This window comes from Vanacampus margaritifer, chromosome 20, assembly GCF_051991255.1.
Source record: "Vanacampus margaritifer isolate UIUO_Vmar chromosome 20, RoL_Vmar_1.0, whole genome shotgun sequence".
Taxonomy (NCBI): domain Eukaryota; kingdom Metazoa; phylum Chordata; class Actinopteri; order Syngnathiformes; family Syngnathidae; genus Vanacampus; species Vanacampus margaritifer.
The window spans coordinates 9610314-9630000 of record NC_135451.1 but is presented as its reverse complement, the minus strand read 5'-3'; the positions used below and the strand labels follow the sequence as shown (position 1 = coordinate 9630000).

The 19687-nt window shown below is 38.1% G+C and overlaps 2 protein-coding genes across 8 annotated transcripts in view; both read left to right on the top strand.

Moving 5' to 3' along the window:
• LOC144040263 (uncharacterized) overlaps positions 1-11117 on the top strand; it is a 19590-nt gene extending 8473 nt beyond the window's left edge. Inside the window, exons 3-11 of one of the 5 annotated variants that reach the window (XM_077554325.1) lie at positions 1032-1447; positions 2465-2642; positions 6902-6961; positions 7056-7120; positions 7207-7281; positions 7430-7583; positions 9013-9120; positions 9205-9253; positions 9543-11117. In XM_077554325.1, the coding sequence (XP_077410451.1) occupies positions 2592-2642; positions 6902-6961; positions 7056-7120; positions 7207-7281; positions 7430-7583; positions 9013-9120; positions 9205-9253; positions 9543-10516 (1536 nt within the window). In that variant the 5' untranslated portion in view covers positions 1032-1447; positions 2465-2591 and the 3' untranslated portion in view covers positions 10517-11117. Of the gene's footprint in view, positions 1-1031; positions 1448-2464; positions 2643-6901; positions 6962-7055; positions 7121-7206; positions 7282-7429; positions 7584-9012; positions 9121-9204; positions 9254-9488 lie in introns of those variants that run through there. The other 4 variants (XM_077554324.1, XM_077554323.1, XM_077554326.1 and 1 more) reach the window with 4 other exon arrangements.
• A 470-nt stretch (positions 11118-11587) lies between these two features.
• LOC144040262 (copine-3-like) lies at positions 11588-19682 on the top strand. Of its 3 annotated transcripts, none has more exons than XM_077554320.1 (16): positions 11588-11645; positions 12215-12389; positions 12604-12783; positions 13310-13384; positions 13635-13706; positions 13781-13858; positions 13921-14010; positions 15535-15633; positions 15720-15803; positions 16400-16459; positions 16580-16713; positions 16829-16883; positions 17528-17579; positions 17647-17780; positions 18217-18450; positions 18522-19682. In XM_077554320.1, exons 2-16 carry the CDS (start codon positions 12234-12236, stop codon positions 18627-18629), a joined length of 1611 nt encoding a protein of 536 aa, XP_077410446.1. In that variant the 5' UTR covers positions 11588-11645; positions 12215-12233; the 3' UTR covers positions 18630-19682. The 3 variants fall into 3 exon arrangements, with proteins under 3 accessions (XP_077410446.1, XP_077410445.1, XP_077410448.1); XM_077554319.1 differs by lacking the exon at positions 11588-11645 and adding an exon at positions 11656-11872; XM_077554322.1 differs by lacking the exons at positions 11588-11645; positions 13781-13858 and adding an exon at positions 11656-11872.
• The last annotated feature ends 5 nt before the right edge of the window (positions 19683-19687 follow it).

Genomic DNA, 19687 nt, shown 5'->3' with positions numbered 1-19687 from the left:
GTTATATTTTTATTTTGCTTTAGTTTGGATAACGGCCACAAGAGGGCGACCGAGTGCACAAACTGACCTTCCTGCTTCTTTATGGTCATACAGTACCGTGTACCGAAATACATTTCAAATAGACCCCGAAAGCGCATTTATTAAATTCACAGCCGAATTGTCACTACAATTACTTTTAGTTTTAGAAAGGTTAAGTGTAGTTTAGTATTGTTTTTTTGTTGTCATTTTACATTTGTCAATCAAAACCACCAGTGGTTCGGATCGGTGGAAATCAACGGGCTCGGTACAAGATGTATTCTTCGGAGTTTGTGAACTCACAGATACCGCGAGAATTCATATTGCAGAGCAAGGTTAGTGTTTCGCCCTTTAGTTTAATAATTTAATTATAGTAATTAAATTTAATAATAGTTTTCTAATAATCTTGGTATTGGTGCATCGGAGGGTGATCCATCTTTCTACGGCACCGAGTGAACTGACATTGGGCATGGCGGGGTAGACTGGTCAACAACTGCCCTATGCCATTGTTTTAAAATTTAGAATGTTAGAATATTGGCCCAATACACCTCCAGTAGCAGCAGTGTTGAATTAAAAGGTAGTGTAATAACAAAAAAAATTGTTTGCAACAAGATGTTCTATACCAGTAGTCAAAACACGGTATTCTGATTAAAAATTGCGTTTGTGGGATATGAATAAATCAGGAAAACCTAACCATCTATATGGATCTCAGGGAGAGGCCATTTTGTTTGTGCACATCACGTGACCAAACCCAGAAAACCGTTGAGCCTGAGCTCTTGTGATGTCATTTTCAGTCGACAGCAAATGGCATTACAAGACAAAATGGCCGCTCTTGTGATGTAATTTTCAGTGGACAGCAAATGGCATTACAAGACAAAATGGCCGCCCCATGACACAAGATTTTCTGCTTAATACATATTCCAAAACAATCAAAATACTGTTTGACATAAAGAACATAATGAGTTTTTTTTGTTGTTTTTACTTCCTTTAAAAACATGTAATCTAATGTCCTGCAGGAGCTGCAAGGTGGCGTATGTCCTCAATGAGGGCACCTTGTATTCATCACAGAACAACATGGTTTGACCAGGAGCCTCTTCCGCCTGACTTTGGATGAAAGGATACAAGGAGATGAGGTCTTTTCTTCAGACCTCCCAACAAGGAAATACCTTTGCTAGCGATCACAGTGAAGTAGAGAAGTTTTACCATGTGGAATATTTTCTTCAGAGGAGTGGATTATTATTTGCAAGGACAGCAAGCTACATCCCTGCACTTCCTCCGAGATTCTTGGATTGCTAAAAGAACCTGAAGTCAGCAATTGAAAGCAAAACATGTTCAGCGTGGCAGAGTGGATGCAGAGGGGGCTTAACCACGTTCCCGGTTGGGATGGGCCATAAAAAGGTGGAATATTTCTGATCAACTCTCATCATGCAAGGTAGGATATTTGAACATTTTACATTTATCCTGTACATTTGGTTAAATGAAAACAAAATCAGATGCTTTACCACTTTCTCGTGAGGTGGATGCACATACAAGACTATGAAGAGTAGAAAAAACAAACATAGGTGATTAATTTGCTGCACAAAGTATTCAAATTTTTTGGAATCCTATTTTCGTGGGTTTTATGAGCTGGAAGCCCAAATAATATAAAGATAAACAAATACTTGAAATCACCTAAATTGTGGGCCCTGAATCTATAATCTATGAAAGTTTGACTTTTTGAATGGAAGTATGGAATTTATTCAACTTTTTGAGGATATTCAAATTTTTTGACAAGGCAAAAAATTTTATACTGTCTTGCCTTTGTTTGTGTGTGCCTTTATTGGGAGCGCTGCTAATGCTGTACACGTTTTGGCCACTTAGGGGCAGTGTGGTTCCACGCGTTCTGACATACTGTTAATTTGTAGCCACATTAGAGAGTGGAAGGAAAAAGTCACGATCAAGTTATGCCACAGTTGCCAAAAGTTGTTTTGTTTTTGCATCGTAGAAAGAGCATATGCCGGTGAGTAATGTTAAGCTGCTTCTTTGTATACATTCCTGAAGCATTTTGTATGACTGACCGTTCTTTTGAGTGATAAAAGTGCCGCGAGTAGCGCGCTAATTAGCGTTAGCGAGTCAGACCATGAGTAGATCATGAATGTTCTTTTGCACATCTATAAATTGAAGCAAAAACCAGTGCCAGTCAAATCATTTTCAATCAAAAATCGTTCTAAATCGAAAATCACAGACCCAAAAATCGTTATCGAATTGTGAGACAGTGAACAATATTTGAGAGAAATGGTGTGTATATGGAAGGAGTTTTAGATCTTTTGAGTTCATCTCAAAGAATGGGAGCAAAAACAAAAGTGTTCCGTTTATCTTTTTGTAAGAGTAAGTATATATCCCAATATATGTTTGTGCATATACCGTATGTGTGTACTGTACTTTGCCAATACTTGCTTTCACGATTCAGTATTGATTCAGCCGCATTCACAAGAAGGACCTTCAAGTGCACAGTGTCGTGGACATCCCGAGAAAACATGTTGCCGTCTCGAACCTGTACACAGCGATGAAAGCACGTCAGCAGCCTCGGACATGTGATGGTTGGACTTCCAGAGGCCGACTCCACTAATCATTTCATTGAGGGTAAAGTAAGTTTACATACGCTTAACTTTTTCATTTTTCATGTTTACATTATTGTACATGAGTATTACAGTATATACCTATTTTCATCCATATCTGGGGAATGACCATTTTGTCATTCGCTGTCGACTGATGATGACATCACATTTGCTCAGTGCTCAGCTAACTTTGCAAACGTCACATGACCAAACTCAGAAAGCAGGTGAGCCGTGATTGGTTGCTACGTAATACTGCATTCGAGGATGGTCGGAAGTCGGACTTTTCCGAGGTCAAACCAGGAAGTGTGTACGGGAACGCCCCCTTGAACTCGGAAATTCCACTTGCTAAGTTGGAGGGGGGAAAAGGACACCGACTTCACCGACTGACTACAAGTGATGTCACTCTTCAACGGCGGCAAGAGTATAAAACTAGATAGCGGTCTTCATTCATAAATATTCGACATAACCGCTAACTCCCTGCATGAAATTATACGGTGAACTACTGAACTGTACGAAATGCTTATGAAATAAGATAAAAACATAAAGTTTGCTGGAGGTCAAAATTAGTTTTGAGGACCAAAATAAAAAACAATTGATCACTATCCGCCACTTTGGTTGTTTACTTTCGCCTGGAACGCTTTCAGGTCGGGACTGGGAAAAAACAACTGATATTTCAGACTTCCGACCGTCCTCGAATGCAACATGAGCTCTCTGCAACAGTGATGTCGTTTTCAGTTGACAAGTGACAAAATGGCCACCCGTGAGATGGATTAAAAAAATACTGGTGGATTTTGCTGCTTAATTCCACAATCACAATAATAACCAGACTAGTGTGGCTGCATCGAACATATTATTGTAAATTTTCGTTTTTCTTCTCCTTGTAAGGGTAACTCAACACTTACTGTCTACATGTCCTGGTCATTATTTTGACATTTTAGTGCATGTTTGTTGAAAGATTGAAATTGGGTCCAAAACCGTGTTTGGCGCGGGGAGGGAGGGGCGGGCGGGCGGGTTCGTGTCCGTCCGGGGCTCCGGTCCCGGTCGGTCCGGAAATTATGTATTGTGTTTTACTGGATAACTAAGTCATGAAAGAAGTGCTTTGAATCCGTGAATTGACAAATATTTCATCAAATTCAACACATTTTGGTGTTAACTACTATTGTCATGTAAGTGAGATTTTTATCGTTAACCGTAATGTAAGTTAATTGTATTTATCTTGTTTCATACCTGTTTGTGGATTAGTTGACAGGAGGGCCCCGAAGATTTTTTTTTTTGGGGGGGGGGACCAAAAGACGAAAACACACGTGTAGATTCCGTAACACCAGCACGCACACTTTTCTTCATTGGCCACGCGTCGCAACAAAACAACTTACTGACTGCTTACGTAAATGAACAGATACGACATCGAAGAGAAACAAACTACTTCGCATCTGACTACTGACGCTGACGCAAATCCTAGACGTCCTAGTGCGTCAAACAACGTTTTTTTTTGTTTTTTTTTTGTGTAAATGAGGGTGGGTAGAGGAACGTCATCATGGACAATTTTACGGATGCGTCCGCTTAAAACGAAAACCATAAACAATGCCCAGAGGATGGGAGCATTGAGTCTCTTTTGGATGAGTTTGCAGTGTTTCGAGAACATCTTTGGAAATTAAAAACGTTAAACGCAGTTGGTTTCAAAGTGTTTGTCACGTTAAATCTATTACAAATATTTCACAAAAGAGGAGAAAAGACGGCTATTTAAAAAAAAGTAGAGTGATGCCGTAACTTCATTTACATACACAGACAGTACTAAATACAATCATTTTATTTAGTTTTAATATTTGCAACCTCCCTGGCGTGTTTTGTGAATTTTTGTTGGATTCAATATTCAAATTATCTTTGTTTTGTATACTGTTCATTGTTTAAATAAAGTTTCATTAGAAAGAAAAAAGGAAAACTCAATCGTGTAAAAATATTTTATATAGTTTGTTACATATAAACTCATGACTATTTAAAAAAAAAAAACATGTAGCCATCAAAAGCATATTTTCATTGTTGTTGGTATTTTATTGAAGAAACGAGCTGTGAAGAAGATGTGTCACTAGGCTAAACGATTAGCATCAACGTCAGTGTTGTACATAGAATGAATTTTCACAAATAGCTTGTCATATGCGTTTTTGGGATCCAAAATAGAGTTGTGTCAACCCATGTCATACGGATTACGAAAAAACAAATTGGAATAAGGAAGGTAAGAAGTCCTTTTTTTCCGTTTATATCTTTCATTCGGTAGATTCTGTATTTACGATGCTGTGAACTTTGAGCTGCTCTAAATTGACTGCCACTCAAGCAGCGACGTCAATTGCTTCTCACGCATACGACTGAAAGCTGACGACAGCTAGCAACATAAACAGGCTGACGGCTTGCTTACGCAATTGACGGGAGAGTTGCCGACAATTTCGTAGCTGACGGGTGCTGATGCATACTTTATCCACTGCGAAAAACGATTAAATAAAAGTACAACTTATGCAATCACCGTTATAAGTCATAACGCGCACATGTAGATGATAAAATGAATCTTTTTGCACGTTATTCTTGTTAATTGTTTGTGGAAGGATAGTTCATTAAAGATGAATATGTTCATAACGTACTTGCCATGCGTTTTTATTAAAAGTACAACATATGTGGCCCCTGAACTATGATAAATTTGACACCCATGCTTTAGTATAAATTAGACCATACTGTGGGTGTGAATGATCAGCTGGCATAGGCCCCAGCTCAACTGCAACATCAGTGCAGGGAATTGATGGATGGGTAATAAATTGGTATGAGAAATCAAGAGAGGTGAGCTTTTTTTTTTATATCGTTGTGAGAAGGGATTTCGGTGGGTTGTTACAGCACAAGGTTGGAGGAGTGATGCGGAATGAAGCAAGTCAGTGAGGTAGGAGCAGGCAAGGTCATTTTGAGTTTTAGAGCAGATGGAGTGGGTGAAGGTAAGTAGATTGATGTCGATTTTTTTTAGCTCAGTAGAGTATCGATTTTTTTTTTTAGGTCAGTAGAGAATATAAATAGAATGATACTGCAAAAACAGTCTGGAGGTACTGAGGCATGGATTTGATGGGGTGTTTTTTTGTTTTTGTTTTGGTTGAGGGTTCGAAGGGGATGGGAGACGTCCCAGGTAGAGAGGAGTTCATTTTTATTGCAATTTAGTTTGGAGACGTTATGATCATCCAGGTTTTAATGTGGAAAGACCTTTTAAGATGATAAGTTTTGCCAAGGGTTGCCTTTCTTGATGGAGATGCACGATTTCATAACAGTGACATTGAGGTACACGATGGCAGATGTTACGTTCAAGGGACAACGTGAAAAAAGAATGAATAGGTTGACTGGTTTTAGAGCATTTTCGTTAATTTTTGATATTAACAACTAGGTTTGTTGGGGAAAAGTTCAATGGCGGGGCAATTGGAACAGTCTTTGGAGGCTTTGACATATGTAATCGCTCTCAAGTTGTTGGCGTTGCCCTTGAAATGTCACTAATACATCATGTTGACAAGGATTCATCACCACTGTCAGAAATGATGTTACATAATCCATCCATCCATCTACGATACAAGTTGCGAAATTAACGGCTAATGGCTTCATAAAATGTTACCCAAATATTGAAAAACAAAAATGAGATTTTTTTGCAGAGTTAGACCCCCAAAAGTCTATTTTCTAATTGATAAATGACAAGCGCCTCAGATCAAGATCTGTATTTGTTAACTGACGTTGGATCAAAATGCACCCGATCAGGCCAGAATGCCATCCTAGGCCGATGCTACCCACTTTCCCCGTGGGGCCTCGTTTTTCGCAGCCGGCTACGATGATGGCGGGTCCTAACATGTATAACGTACCGCAGCAGATCAGACCGCCGGTACATCTCAATAGCCATGCCGGTTTCCATAATCATAGTCAGGTAAGTAGTAGCTAATTCTTTGTGAAGTCAAATGTTTTTCGAAACGCAACCGTAAAACCTTTTTGGATTGAAAGTTGACTTGTTGCCGGAAGACAAATATTGAGAATAGTATGGATGAAAGATTTCCCGTTTTCTCAATTCAACTAATTATGACTTTTTGGGGGAAATATCTTTATTTTAATTATGACTTCTATTTTTTTTTTATTGGGAAAATGTCTTAAAAACTAAAGCTTCACCAGTAATCTGTACTGCATTGACGGAGTTTTCTTTTTGGACCTAATATTATATAAACCCATTATAGAAGACAGAATTATGAATTCCGCACTGATATTAACTGCCCTTTACCTTTGAACAGCAGCAACTGCCGCACCAATGGCCTGTACAGAATGTCTTAGGCCCACATCCTCAACAAATGGTAATATTGAGCTATTTTCATTGTATTATTTATGTATTTCAGATTGAGCAACTTGAGAATTATATTTAATGGTGACCATTGATTTCTGTTTCAGATGAGGGCGCCATCGGGCATGATGATGACACCCGGGGCCCCTCAGATGGTACCAGTTGGTTTTATGTGAGTGAAACCCTTTACAAACGATTGGAATAAATGCTCTATTATTCATGTTATCACATTCTTTGTATTTCACGGCCTATACGTAGGAATGGAGAAATTCTGTTTGAGCAGGTGCATCCTTTAATGTCGGCAGCTCCTCCCCAAAACCTCTTCACAACAATGTAAGCTTTCTTTGAGCAAACATTCCGATACAAAAAAGTACTAGATACTTTTCTCCTTTGAAAGTTGAAAAAAATCAAAATTCTGAACGATAACCGTCAACTTTGAAATGTTTTCTGAAAAGACGCCATTTTGTGTCCTTCATTTCAGTAATACAAGGAAGACCGAACATGTCCGGGAGCGCCCCTACATAAAGAAGCCGCCGAACGCCTTTATGTTGTTTGCAAATAAGTACAGAGAAGTCGTCACCATGCAATTGGAGAAAAGAGACAGCGCGTCTGTTCATGTGGCCCTCGGGAAAATGGTAGGTGATGCATTGGAGGAGCCAATAAATGGCATAAGCAAAGCACTTTGGATTGCAAATTTCATTTCATGAGTAGAATTGAATGATCTGTTATGTTTTAGGGGGGGTAGTCAAAATATGACTTTGGCCATTATTATTTTATTTAAATCTGGTAAGGCGGTGGTTCTCAAACTTTTTTACACCAAAGTACTAACCCTCTTTTTGTACCACCATAATGACTATAATTAAAATACATTTGTGCATATTATTAACAAAAATATACAGTATTTCTTATTTTTCTAACATGCCTAACTGTAAACGTTTCTAAGAATGACATGAACATTTATTTAAAATAAAAATATAACAAAAAAAACCTAAATGAGACACTGTATATCTGCCCAGCCTGTTTTCCACGTCAGCACAGCTGAATTTAATGATCAGCTAATCAGCAAGCTTTGCAGAATTCTGATAACGATCCTGATCATGAATCAGGTGTGTTAGTGGAGGGAAACATGGAATACAGGCTGGATAGGGGCTCTCGAGGTCCCAACTTGAGCACCCATGCCGTATATCATGCTTAGCTTTGAACTTTGAATTCAGTGATTTCATAACTGTTACAGAGATCACACTAATCCAATATTTATACAATGTAAACATTTAAAATTAAGTGAATTGATGGGAAAAGAAAGAAGGTAAAGTGAGTGCAAATTAAGAGGAACTGATTTTTTCCTAACCTAAATATAGAACAAAACAAAAAGAACAATGTATATCATCTCAAGGTGTCAGTTTGTGGAACAATCTGGATTGTACAACAAAACCATCTCAGTCTCAATGTATTTTTTTTTTAAATGCTTAAAAGCACAATTACTGGACAATATATATCGCACAAGGTCATGTTGAATTATTTTCTAGAATTGTTATTGTGTTGATCTTTTTTTGTGTGGGTTGATCAAGGGCAGATATCACAAGTTTTACTTCTTTTTGTCCTCTTTCATTTCTTTTTTTTTTTTTAAAGAGTGAAATAAATTTAAATTGAATTGAATTCATTCGTGTACCACTAGAGGGAGCCATAGTATCACCAGTAGACTATTGAGTAGAAAATTGCACGCTAATGTCATGTCGTATTTTCTACTGGAGAACTGGGAATTAATTTTGATACCCAAGTTTCAACATGGTGGAGAGGACCGAAAGATTTGTGAATGGCAAGAAATATTAACACTTAAAAGGGTTAGAATCTACACAATTACGTAGCATACACATTTAAATGTCCCGTCCTTTACCACTCATTATTTACCGTAATTGTTCGGTTTTCTGAGCAAAGAGTGCCTCATTGCTGCTCTATATTGTGTTACATTGGGCCTTTTGATCTATGATCTTCTACTCCTTTTCAAAATGTCTTTTATGACTGTATTTTTTTTTTTTTACGTGATTGTGCTAATTGTGTTCACAGTGGAAGTTGCTACCACAGGCGGACAGGGACAAATATTACGAAGAGGCCGACGCTCGGAAACGACGTCACGCTCAGCTTTATCCTCGCTGGTCCACCTGTGAAAATTACGTGAGCTCCACTTGTTTGTTGGCAACTCGCACGATGGTTTACGTGAAATGAGAACACTTTGGGATTTTTCTTTTTTCTTTTCAGGGCAAACGCAGGAAGCGGCGGAAGAGTAAAATTCACACTGGTGTTTCAAGTACGTCACTATATCAATACAAACATGGCCGCCATGTAGCTAGTCGAAAGCAGTTAAGACACTGACTCTCTATTTTTCTAAAGCACTTTAAAACAACCACCACTGTTTTCTCAAGTTGGAACCCAGGGGCGGAAGATACAATGTAAACAACAGAGGCCCCAGAATTGAACCCTGTGGAACACCATATGCAATTTCATATAGTCATATCATTGTTCTTCTTTTGTTCTCTTTGCAGAAGATACGCCAGATCCTGAAGTTCCACACGCCAATAACATGTGCCTTTCTACAGTCCCGAAGGACATGCTGGCATCCGAAGAATTGGACTCGTCTTCCGAAACGATGCATTACAACTCGCAGCCCCCTTCTGCGCTCGATTCCGAAGAGTCCGTCGAAGCGCTGATTGAGGAAAAGAAATTGGTGCAGATGCCGTGTGTCAAAAACGAACTTTCCATTGCAACCGACGGAGGACAGCCTCAGGGAGAAAGTCTGGAGAACGACCACCTGCTCGATTGTATGCTTCTTTCCCCCGCGTCTCAGATTGAGCTTCAGAGTTTTGACGACGGCTTCCAATTGCTACTGGAGCATTTTGAGCCTCAGGGGCTCCCGTTGCTCACGGAGGCCGAGGAGTATACCAAGCCCTTGAGTTTAGGGGAATCCCAGCAGCTGATCATCAAGTTGTTTGAAGCTCCTGCGCTGACAGGGAATCTGAAGGCGGAGCCTCAGCTGGATCTGCCTGTAGCAGCAGGCCCGTCCAAGACTCTGAATAACCCCATCCAGTTAGCGCTGGAGCATCTTGACACGCCGTCTCCCGTCGCCGAGAGAGTTCATCTGAAGGAAGAAATGCAACCACGGCTCATCGCACACTGCCAGACGTTGGTGGCAGAAACCATCAATCAAGACGTGCCGAATCAAGTATTGCCGCTGAGGCTTCTTGAGACCGCCACCACCACTCCGGCACTCGGTGTGACGAAAAAAGCCCAAATGCTGCCTACCGTGCAGAATCCAATAATAATGCAAGTATTCAACCCTGTGCATCACAAATCCGAGTCCTCTAAACTACTGAGTCAAGACACAGAGATCCAAATACCATCAGTGGACTTTGAGACCTCCACCAGAGGTCAGAAATTAGTGTCCGTTCCGTCTCTGAGTAAGGAAAAGCTCTCTCTACCACTTCCGCATGTCGAGACGCTGTCCGCCGCGTTACACTCGAGAGATGGAGATTTCCTCCGCTGTCTCAGTTTTGGCGATGAGCTACAGTTCTAGCGTGTCGGTTAGCCCAAAGTGGGATGCGCTTTACAGTAAGGTCAGCAGAAGAATCGTTGGTTTAGAGGTGAGAAGGTGAGATGGATATCTCTTATAAGTTGTTAATACATTTGGAAAAGTAAAAACGGACCCGTTTTTGCTGGGATTGATTTCCATGTCAAAGTCGAGCATCTAACTGAATTTTAATTTCAATGTAAATGGCTACATCTTCCTCATATATACTTGTTCTTGACATCCGCGTAACCATTTTAAAACGTACATTTTGGTGATATATTATTATGGTAATATGAATATAATGACATAAATATGTATTTTTGTATCAAAGTATCTAATGTGTGTTTATTGTGCAAACCGATGATGACAAAATGTTTTTCCACCCCCGTTCGATGTGGCAGGTGCATCAAACAACCCGTCGCCACGAAACACACAGCAGTTTGTCTTGCCGCAATGTAGAATCAACGTTTAGTATATTTGACTAGTTTTCTGTATATATTTGTCTTGGTATACTATGTATATACTGTACACTCATTTATGCAGCTATGTAACACTGACGAATGAACAGGTGGAATCAACCCTGGTGAAATAAAATTCTGAAACGACATAGTGAGCCCACTTCATGCTCCATTTCAATGACTGAAATGACAAAAGGTCCTAATTGTGTCCATGAGTTGTAATTTACCGTCTTTAATTATGGAAGATTATTGACTGACACAGGAACTTAAATAGCATATTTTGATTCAGGAGAAAACCATAACCCCCAAAACCCCACACAGGGTTTGGGCCCCAGCTGGAATTTGACCTTAGACCTTTTCTTTTTTGCTGTGAGGTATTTGTAGTGCTAATCACTGACACCACTAATGCACCACTGAAGACATAACCGCTGACAGATGAATAGAACTGAATATTGTGATTAAAATCTATAAGCTGGGCCACTTAAACTTCTGATTTAGGATTTTAAAAATGTACTTAGTGTATTACTATAGTTTACTGTCGTCAGTGTTGTCTGTGAACGCACCACACGGGGCAGTGGTCACTTGTCCGGTCCCGAAATGCAACCGATAGGAAACATACCAGGAGTATCATTTGTTCCGTTATTGTGTTACTACTTTTCATGCTGAATAATTTCTGTGTAAGTTTCTGATGCATTGGTAAACTAAAATAGTACATCAATTAACATGACATAATTATTAATCGTTTTAATGGGAGGATTAAAAAAAAAACTGCGCTTTTGACGGGTCCCGCCCACTGTTTGCTTGCTGAGCTTGTCTCAGCCCACACATGCTGCCGGACTAACGCAAACAGAAGAGGATACAGTTATTCAGGAAAAAACAGACCAGGCAAAGTAATTTTAGCTAAGTAAGTACATAATAGTTAAACGTCTTGAGAATCAGTTTTTTGTTTATGTCTTCTATGCGTTTTTGGCGATCGCCACACCCACTGTTGTAAAGTTACATTGTACCCCAAAGCTGACATGCGCTTATATGTATTTGTGTTGCAAATAATTATACTATAAACTTCCTAAGTTTACGTTAAAATTACGTGACGTTAAAATCTAGCCCAAGGAGGCAGTGACGACCCTCGCCCTCACACCTTTTTTTTGGCGTCCCTCTAGTGGCCACTGGGTCAACATAGCCTAGGTTCCAAATTGTCTTCCAAATGTCACTGTCCATTGCTTACTTAATGTGTGTTGCATTCCAGAGCTGATCAACCAGTTGCCATGGCTTCCGGTGGAGTCCCGTCTGGAACGTCTTATATGCCCAGCAGGGTAGAGCTGACCATCTCCTGCGAGAACCTCATGGACATGGACGTCTTCTCAAAGTCCGACCCTCTGTGTGCCTTGTATATCAAATCGTCTGACTCAAGATGGCAGGAGGTACGAAGTGTACCTACATAAATCTATACTACTGCTATACTACCAAAAAGTTACGATTCTCGGGTGAAATTTCTGACTGATGGAAAAATGTCACGTGTTTTTGCGAATATTCACTTTGAAATGGCGAGAAATGTGAACAGCACAAAATGCTTACTATTAATTGAATCTTGAAATTTGGAAATCTTGAATGATTGAATGTTTTTTGGTGTATCAGTTAGGACGCACAGAAATGATCCTCAACTGCTTGAATCCAAAGTTCGCAAAGAGGTTTGTCATCGACTATTATTTCGAGACGGTGCAGAGGGTCAAGTTTTGCGTGTATGACATAGACAATGACACCTATGACCTGGGAGACGACGATTTCCTCGGGGAGCTTGAATGCACTCTTGGCCAGGTAAGCATTTGTCACTTAGACAATGAACTCATTCACTGCCATTGATGGCTATAGACGTCAAAAATTCATTTATATTAGTTTCAGGGTTTTTTTTCCACTTTTAACAAGAGTATGAAAACCTAGAAAAAAATTTTCATTGTACATTTAGAGCAGATATAAAATTTGTGATTAATCGTCGGTTAACTAGTGAAGTCATGTGATTAATTACAATAAAAAATAAATTAATCGCCTGATGCCCCTAATTAAAAAAAACATAAAAAATTAGGGGCGTCAGACGATTCTTATTTTTTTATTGTAATTAATCGCATGACTTCAATCGTCATCATACATTTTATATCTGTTCTAAATGTACAATAAAAAAAAGATAGGTTTTCATACTCTTGTCAACAAAAGTGGAAAAAAATAAAACTAACTAGAAATAGTTCAAATGAATTTTTGACGTCTATAGCCGTCAATGGCAGTGAATGAGTCCAAGTCATTTTTCCAACTTGTTGTCATTATGCGGTTCTGCTCATCATGTGTCCAGATTGTTTCCAACAAACAGATGACCCGACCGTTAATGCTGAAAGATGGGAGGCTTGCAGGTCGTGGCACTATCACAGTAAGTGTTTTTTGCATTTATGAGACACATATTATCATAAAATAATCTTGTGATATGCTTATTTTATAACTATGTTTTAACGTATGCTCCAGTTTGTCCAGTTTACTTGTGTATGGAATTTTCAATCTAAAATCGCGAACCGCTACCCTCTGCTGGCGGTTTGGCGCATTACAACTCCACTCCCCTTTTGCAGTTAATTATGACGTTGTTGATGAATGCTTTTTTTCTTCTTCTTTTTTTCTTTTTCTAGATCTCTGCTGAGGAAATTTCAGACACCAGGGTAGCTAATTTTGAGGTGTCTGCCCGCAGGCTTGACAAAAAGGTAATATATTACGTAAATACTATAAGTGGTTGGCATAACATGACAGAGGCTTTTTCTGTGGTCTGGATTGTCAGTTTTTGTGGTGGTCCGATCCTTTTCTGGAATTTTACAAGCAGACAGACACTGGATGGCAGCTGGCTCACAGGACAGAGGTACACGTGTCCCAACCACGCACACACTTGAAATGTTATATTTTGGATTTGTTTTGACGCAGGTGATACATGACAACCTCAACCCTACATGGAGACCCTTCCGCATCTCTTTGCGATCTCTTTGTGGAGGAAATGTTGAGACATCTATAAAGGTCAAATGTTTTTATTTTTCATTTCACTTTGTTGAATGCTTAAAGAGAAATCTATTAACCACGCCCTTTTCTTGTTCAGAATGCTGAGATGTTTGATTTTTTTGTGCTTACATTTACATTTGAAATATGCTACTGCAAACTATTAACTCAATCACTGCCATGAATTAATTTTAACTAGTGAAGTCATGCAATTAACTTATTCACTGCCATTGACGGCTATAGACGTCAAAAATTCATTTGAACTATTTCTATTAGTTTAACATTTTTTTCCACTTTTGTTAACAAGAGTATGAAAACCTAGATTTTTTTTTTGTACATTTAGAACAGATATAAAATTTGTGATTAATTGTGAGTTAACTAGTGAAGTCATGCAATTAATTACGATAAGAAATTTTAATCACCTGACGCGCCTAATTTTTAAGAATGTTTTCCTTTTTTAAAAATAAATAAATAATTGTAATTATTATTTTAAATTTTTTAAATAATCTTTTTTGTAAGAAAAGATTATTAAAAAATTAGGAGCGTCAGGTGAATTTTTTTAATCGTAATTAATCGCATGACTTTACTAGTTAACTCACGATTAATCACAGATTTTATATCTGTTCTAATACAATAAAAAAAATTGAGGTTTTCGGGAAAAAAATTGGGAAAAATGTTAAACTAATAGAAATAGTTCAAATGAATTTTTGGTATCTATAGTCGTCAATGGCAGTGGATGAGTTAATTACAATTAAAATTCATTCAATTAATTAAAATTTAAAAAATTAAGAAATCGCCTCTCAGCACAAATTTTTTATATTTATTTAATTTAATTTTTTAGGAAAAGATTATAAAAAATTAGGGGAGTCAGGCGATTACATTTTTTAATTGTAATTAATCACATGACTTCACTCGTTAACTCACGATTAATCACACATTTTATATCTGTTTTAAATGTGCAATAAAACATTTTTTCTAGGTTTTCATACTCTTGTTAACAAAAGTGGGGGAAAAAAAGTTCAAATAATAGAAATTGTTCAAATGAATTTTTGCCGTCAATGGCAGTGAATGAGCTAATGATACTAATATGTAGTCTAGTGATTGCATTTTCTCTTCATCTTTCAACACTCCCACACTTGCAGCCCAGCTGGATCTGCAATATTTGTATGTTTGCACATGTCATGGCGTCATCACATAAAGGTCTGCCTTTTTGATTTTTCCTTCCCTGAATTTGTTTGTATTGCATTTACTGACTTTGTGTTTGACTAACTGCTGTTTGACGAGTTTGGCTCTGATTTACTAAGATCCCCACTAATATTGTAATCATTTACTAAGATTTGCATCGCTGAATAGACGATATGTTGTGATTATTTTTGTTTCTGGCATTTCAAATTTATTGAAGAAACAAATATCTCTAAAAAAATCTATGTCATAACACATAATTTTGTTAGCTTACATAGCTGAAGCCAAATCTGACATTTTCTGACTGTCTCTTACCGCATCACATTGTGGGTCATTGTCTCAACAAATAATTTTTGTGCTCAGGTTGACTGTTATGACCATCATGTCAATGGTTCCCACAGTCTTATTGGAAGTTTTAAAACCACCCTCGCCCAGATGCAAACTGCAACACACGTCTCGCCTGTAAGAATGTTTACCCTCAAGTTATTAGCCGTTCTGTTCCATATTTTTGCGTGTTTAATAATATGACTCGTTTCCTGTCTCGACAGGTTGAGTTCGATTGCATTAACCCAAAGAAGCTAAAGAAGAAAGACTATAAAAACTCTGGGGTCATTTACATTAAGCACTGTCAGGTAGTTGATTTGCTAACCCTTCTTAATTACATCATTTGCTCCCCAAAACGTATAAATGTGTTCTATTTTCAATATTACCATGGTCCCAAAAACGTATTAATATGTTTAAATAATAATAATAATAATTGGGAGGGGTGTTTTTATGCTAAAGCATACAGAAGTCTTTGATACACTCTCAGGACTGAAGAGAAAGCTTGAAGCAATTACAAAAAACGGCCACCAGGTGGCAGCAGAGCAAAATAGATCAACCAGGGCCATGTTGCAAAAAGCTCTTTTCCCCACTGTTTTAAACAGATTTGTTAATAATGATGACACTTAGCTATATTCTCATGCTAATTGCTGCCAAATGGAAACAGATTGAAATATACTTTTTTTCCCGATGAAAGAAGAGACGCTCAATCTTTCTTTTGGTGGGTTTCATGTTTTTATAGCAATATAACACACTATTCTGTGGGCTTTGCAAAATCAGTCAAAATCCGGTAAAACAGCCGGGAGCGAAGTGGGTTGCTTCAGTGAAAAAGGCTGGAAGTGAATGAGTTAATGAAGTTAACTGCATTATTATACAAAAAAATAAGATTTTATGCTAACCCCTCTAGGTTGAGAAGGAATACACCTTTCTGGATTATATCATGGGAGGTTGCCAACTTCACTTCACGGTGAGCTCAGAAATATTTACGTTTTTTTTTTGTATTCATTTTAAAAAACATTTTTACTAGTTTGTATATTTTATTTTGCAAATACTGATTTATTTTTTATTTTTTGCGGACTTGGGCAAGATTGCCATTGACTTCACTGGTTCTAATGGTGATCCCAACTCACCCAATTCCCTGCACTATATCAACCCTGAGGGCTATAATGAATACCTGTCAGCAATCTGGTCAGTGGGCAATGTCATTCAGGACTATGACAGGTACATTCTAGCTCTCTTCTATCGTGTATTTTTAACACCAGTATATATAGCCTTATACAAAAAAAAAAAGGATGAAAAAAATCACCGTATTTCCTTTGTATGCGTTTCCCTTTAGTAACAAGAAATTCCCAGTTTTTGGGTTTGGAGCCCAGATCCCTCCAGCATGGCAGGTATGAGGGCGAAAAAATGTTTATGTTTATGGTTGCACTTTTGCTTACGAGAGAGACAGGTTAACTCATTCACTGCCATTGACGGCTATAGACGTCAACAATTCATTTGAACTATTTCTATAAGTTACGTTTTTTAAATTTTTGTTAACAAGAGTATGAAAACCTAGATTTTTTTTTGTACATTTAGAAGAGATATAACATTTGTGATTAATCGGGAGTTAACTAGTGAAGTCATGCGAATAATTAGGATCATAAATTTTAATCGCCTGATGCCCCTAATTTTTTTTATAATCTTTTCTTTTTTCTTTTTTTTTATAATCTTCTTTTTCTTCTTAAAGAAGATTATAAAAAATTAGGGGCATCTGGCGAGTACTATTTTTAATCGTAATTAATCGCATGACTTCACTAGTTAACTCACGATTAATCACACATTTTATATCTGTTCTAATACAATATAAAAAAAACGCTAGGTTTTCATACTCTTGTTAACAAAAGTGGGATAAAATGTTAAACTAATAGAAATAGTTCAAATTAATTTTTGACGTCTATACCCGTCAATGGCAGTGAATGAGTTAATAGTTTTTTGTTTTTTTACCTAGATGTGCTCTCATGAATATATTTTGCTAATGGTCCCATACACACAGGTTTCCCACGAGTTTCCCGTCAATTTTAATCCAACAAATCCATTTTGTGATGGTAAGTTCAGATGTGCCCAAAAACGTACCTTGGTGCTGCTCCTAGTGGCGAATATACATAATTGCAGGCATTGAGGGCGTGGTGCGTGCCTACCAGCAATGTCTGCCCCAATTGAAGCTCTGGGGCCCAACCAACTTCTCGCCAATTATCAACCACGTTGCCCACTTCGCCAGACAAGGGCTTTACCAGAATAAAGCTGCGGTAAGTAGTTGTTTGAAAGTCTCCAAATATTAACTCATTCACTGCCATTGACGCCTATAAACGTCAAAAATTCTTTTGAACTATTTCTATTAGTTTGGCATTTTTTTTCCACTTTTGTTAACAGGAGTATGAAAACCTAGACATTTTTTTTTTTAAGAAACAAAAGGATTTTCATTTGTAATTAATCACATGACTTCAATAATTAACTCACGATTAATCACAAATTTTATATCTGTTCTAAATGTACTATAAAAAAATTCTAGGTTTTCATACTCTTGTTAAAAAAAGTGGAAAAAAAAGTTTTAAACTAATATGAATAGTTCAAATTGTTTTTTGACGTTTATAGCGGTCAATGGCAGTGAACGAGTCAACAGGCTGAAAATTCAGGCACACATGATGCTTTCTAAAATGTTCCTCTCCCTCTCTCCGCTTGCAGCAATACTTTGTGCTGCTCATCATCACCGATGGCGTCATCACAGACATGGACTTGACCCACGCGGCGATCGTAGAGGCTTCTCGCCTGCCCATGTCCATCATCATCGTGGGCGTCGGCGGCGCAGACTTCCACGAAATGGAGTTCCTCGACAGTGATGACAAACTGCTGCTGTCGCCCAGCGGGGAAGCCGCCGCGCGGGACATCGTCCAGTTTGTGCCTTTCAGAAGTTGCTCCGTGAGTAAGCAAGCCACAAAACATGTTTTCAGCTTTTTAGTAGTATTTTTTATTTTTTTTTGTCATTGCAGGGGAACAGTGTGGCGCTTACGCACAGTGTCCTAGCAGAGCTGCCTGAGCAAGTGTCGTCCTTCTTTAATTCTTACAAGTTGAAACCTCGGAACGTAAACAGTGAATAAGTGATCTGAGCTAGCTGGCTTAAAATGACTCCCAAGTGTCTTTTATTTATTATTCATCTGCATCTACCTTAACATTTTGTCCATTTTAGTCTTGTTTTCAATATTTAACTCATTCACTGCCATTGACGGCTATAGACGTCAAAAATTCATTTGAACTATTTCTATTAGTTTTAACATATTTTTTCCACTTTTGTTAACAAGAGTATGAAAACCTAGAATTTTTTTTTATTGTACATTTAGAACAGGTATAAATTTTGTGATTAATTGTGAGTTAACTACTGGAGTCATGCAATTAATTACAATTAAAAATTGTAAACGCCTGACGCCCCTAATTTTTAGTAATCTTCCATCCATCCATCCATTTTCTTGGCCGCTTTTCCTCACTAGGGTCGCGGGGGTGCTGGAGCCTATCCCAGCTGGCTTCGGGCAGTAGGCGGGGTACACCCTGAACTGGTTGCCAGCCAATCGCAGGGCACACAGAGACGAACAACCACACTCACATTCACACCTAGGGACAATTTGGAGTGTTCAATTAACCTGCCATGCATGTTTTTGGAATGTGGGAGGAAACCGGAGTACCCGGTGAAAACCCACGCAAGCACGGGGAGAACATGCAAACTCCACCCAGGAAGGCCGAAGCCCGGACTCGATCTCACGTCCTCTGCACTGGGAGGCGGACGTGCTAACCAGTCAGCCACCGTGCTGCCCTTTTAGTAATCTTTTCTTATTTATTTTTTAATTACGTCAGGCGATTAAAATTATTTATTGTAATTTATTGCATGACTTTAGTAGTTAACTCATGATTAATCACAACATTTATATCTGTTCTAAATGTACAATAAAAAAACGTTTTCTAGGTTTACATACTTTTGTTAACGAAAGAGAAAAAAATTCTAATATAAATGGTTAAATTATTTTTTTTACGTCTATAGCCATCAATGGCAGTGAATGAGTTAAAAAAAAATCCAACAAAAATAATTTATTTGTTTGACATGTTCACAAAACTAATTTTGACATTCACAGTATTATCTTTTCACATAAATAAAAACTTAACTTTA

What these genes read in the sequence shown, in the direction of transcription:
- LOC144040262 (XM_077554320.1), top strand. Translation starts at nt 12,234, where the DNA reads ATGGCTTCCGGTGGAGTCCCGTCTGGAACGTCTTATATGCCCAGCAGG. An exon ending in ATGTTGAGACATCTATAAAG is followed by an intron (nt 14,011 to 15,534) that starts GTCAAATGTTTT and finishes TTTTGTGCTCAG; the next exon opens with GTTGACTGTTATGACCATCA. An exon ending in CTGCAACACACGTCTCGCCT is followed by an intron (nt 15,634 to 15,719) that starts GTAAGAATGTTT and finishes CTGTCTCGACAG; the next exon opens with GTTGAGTTCGATTGCATTAA.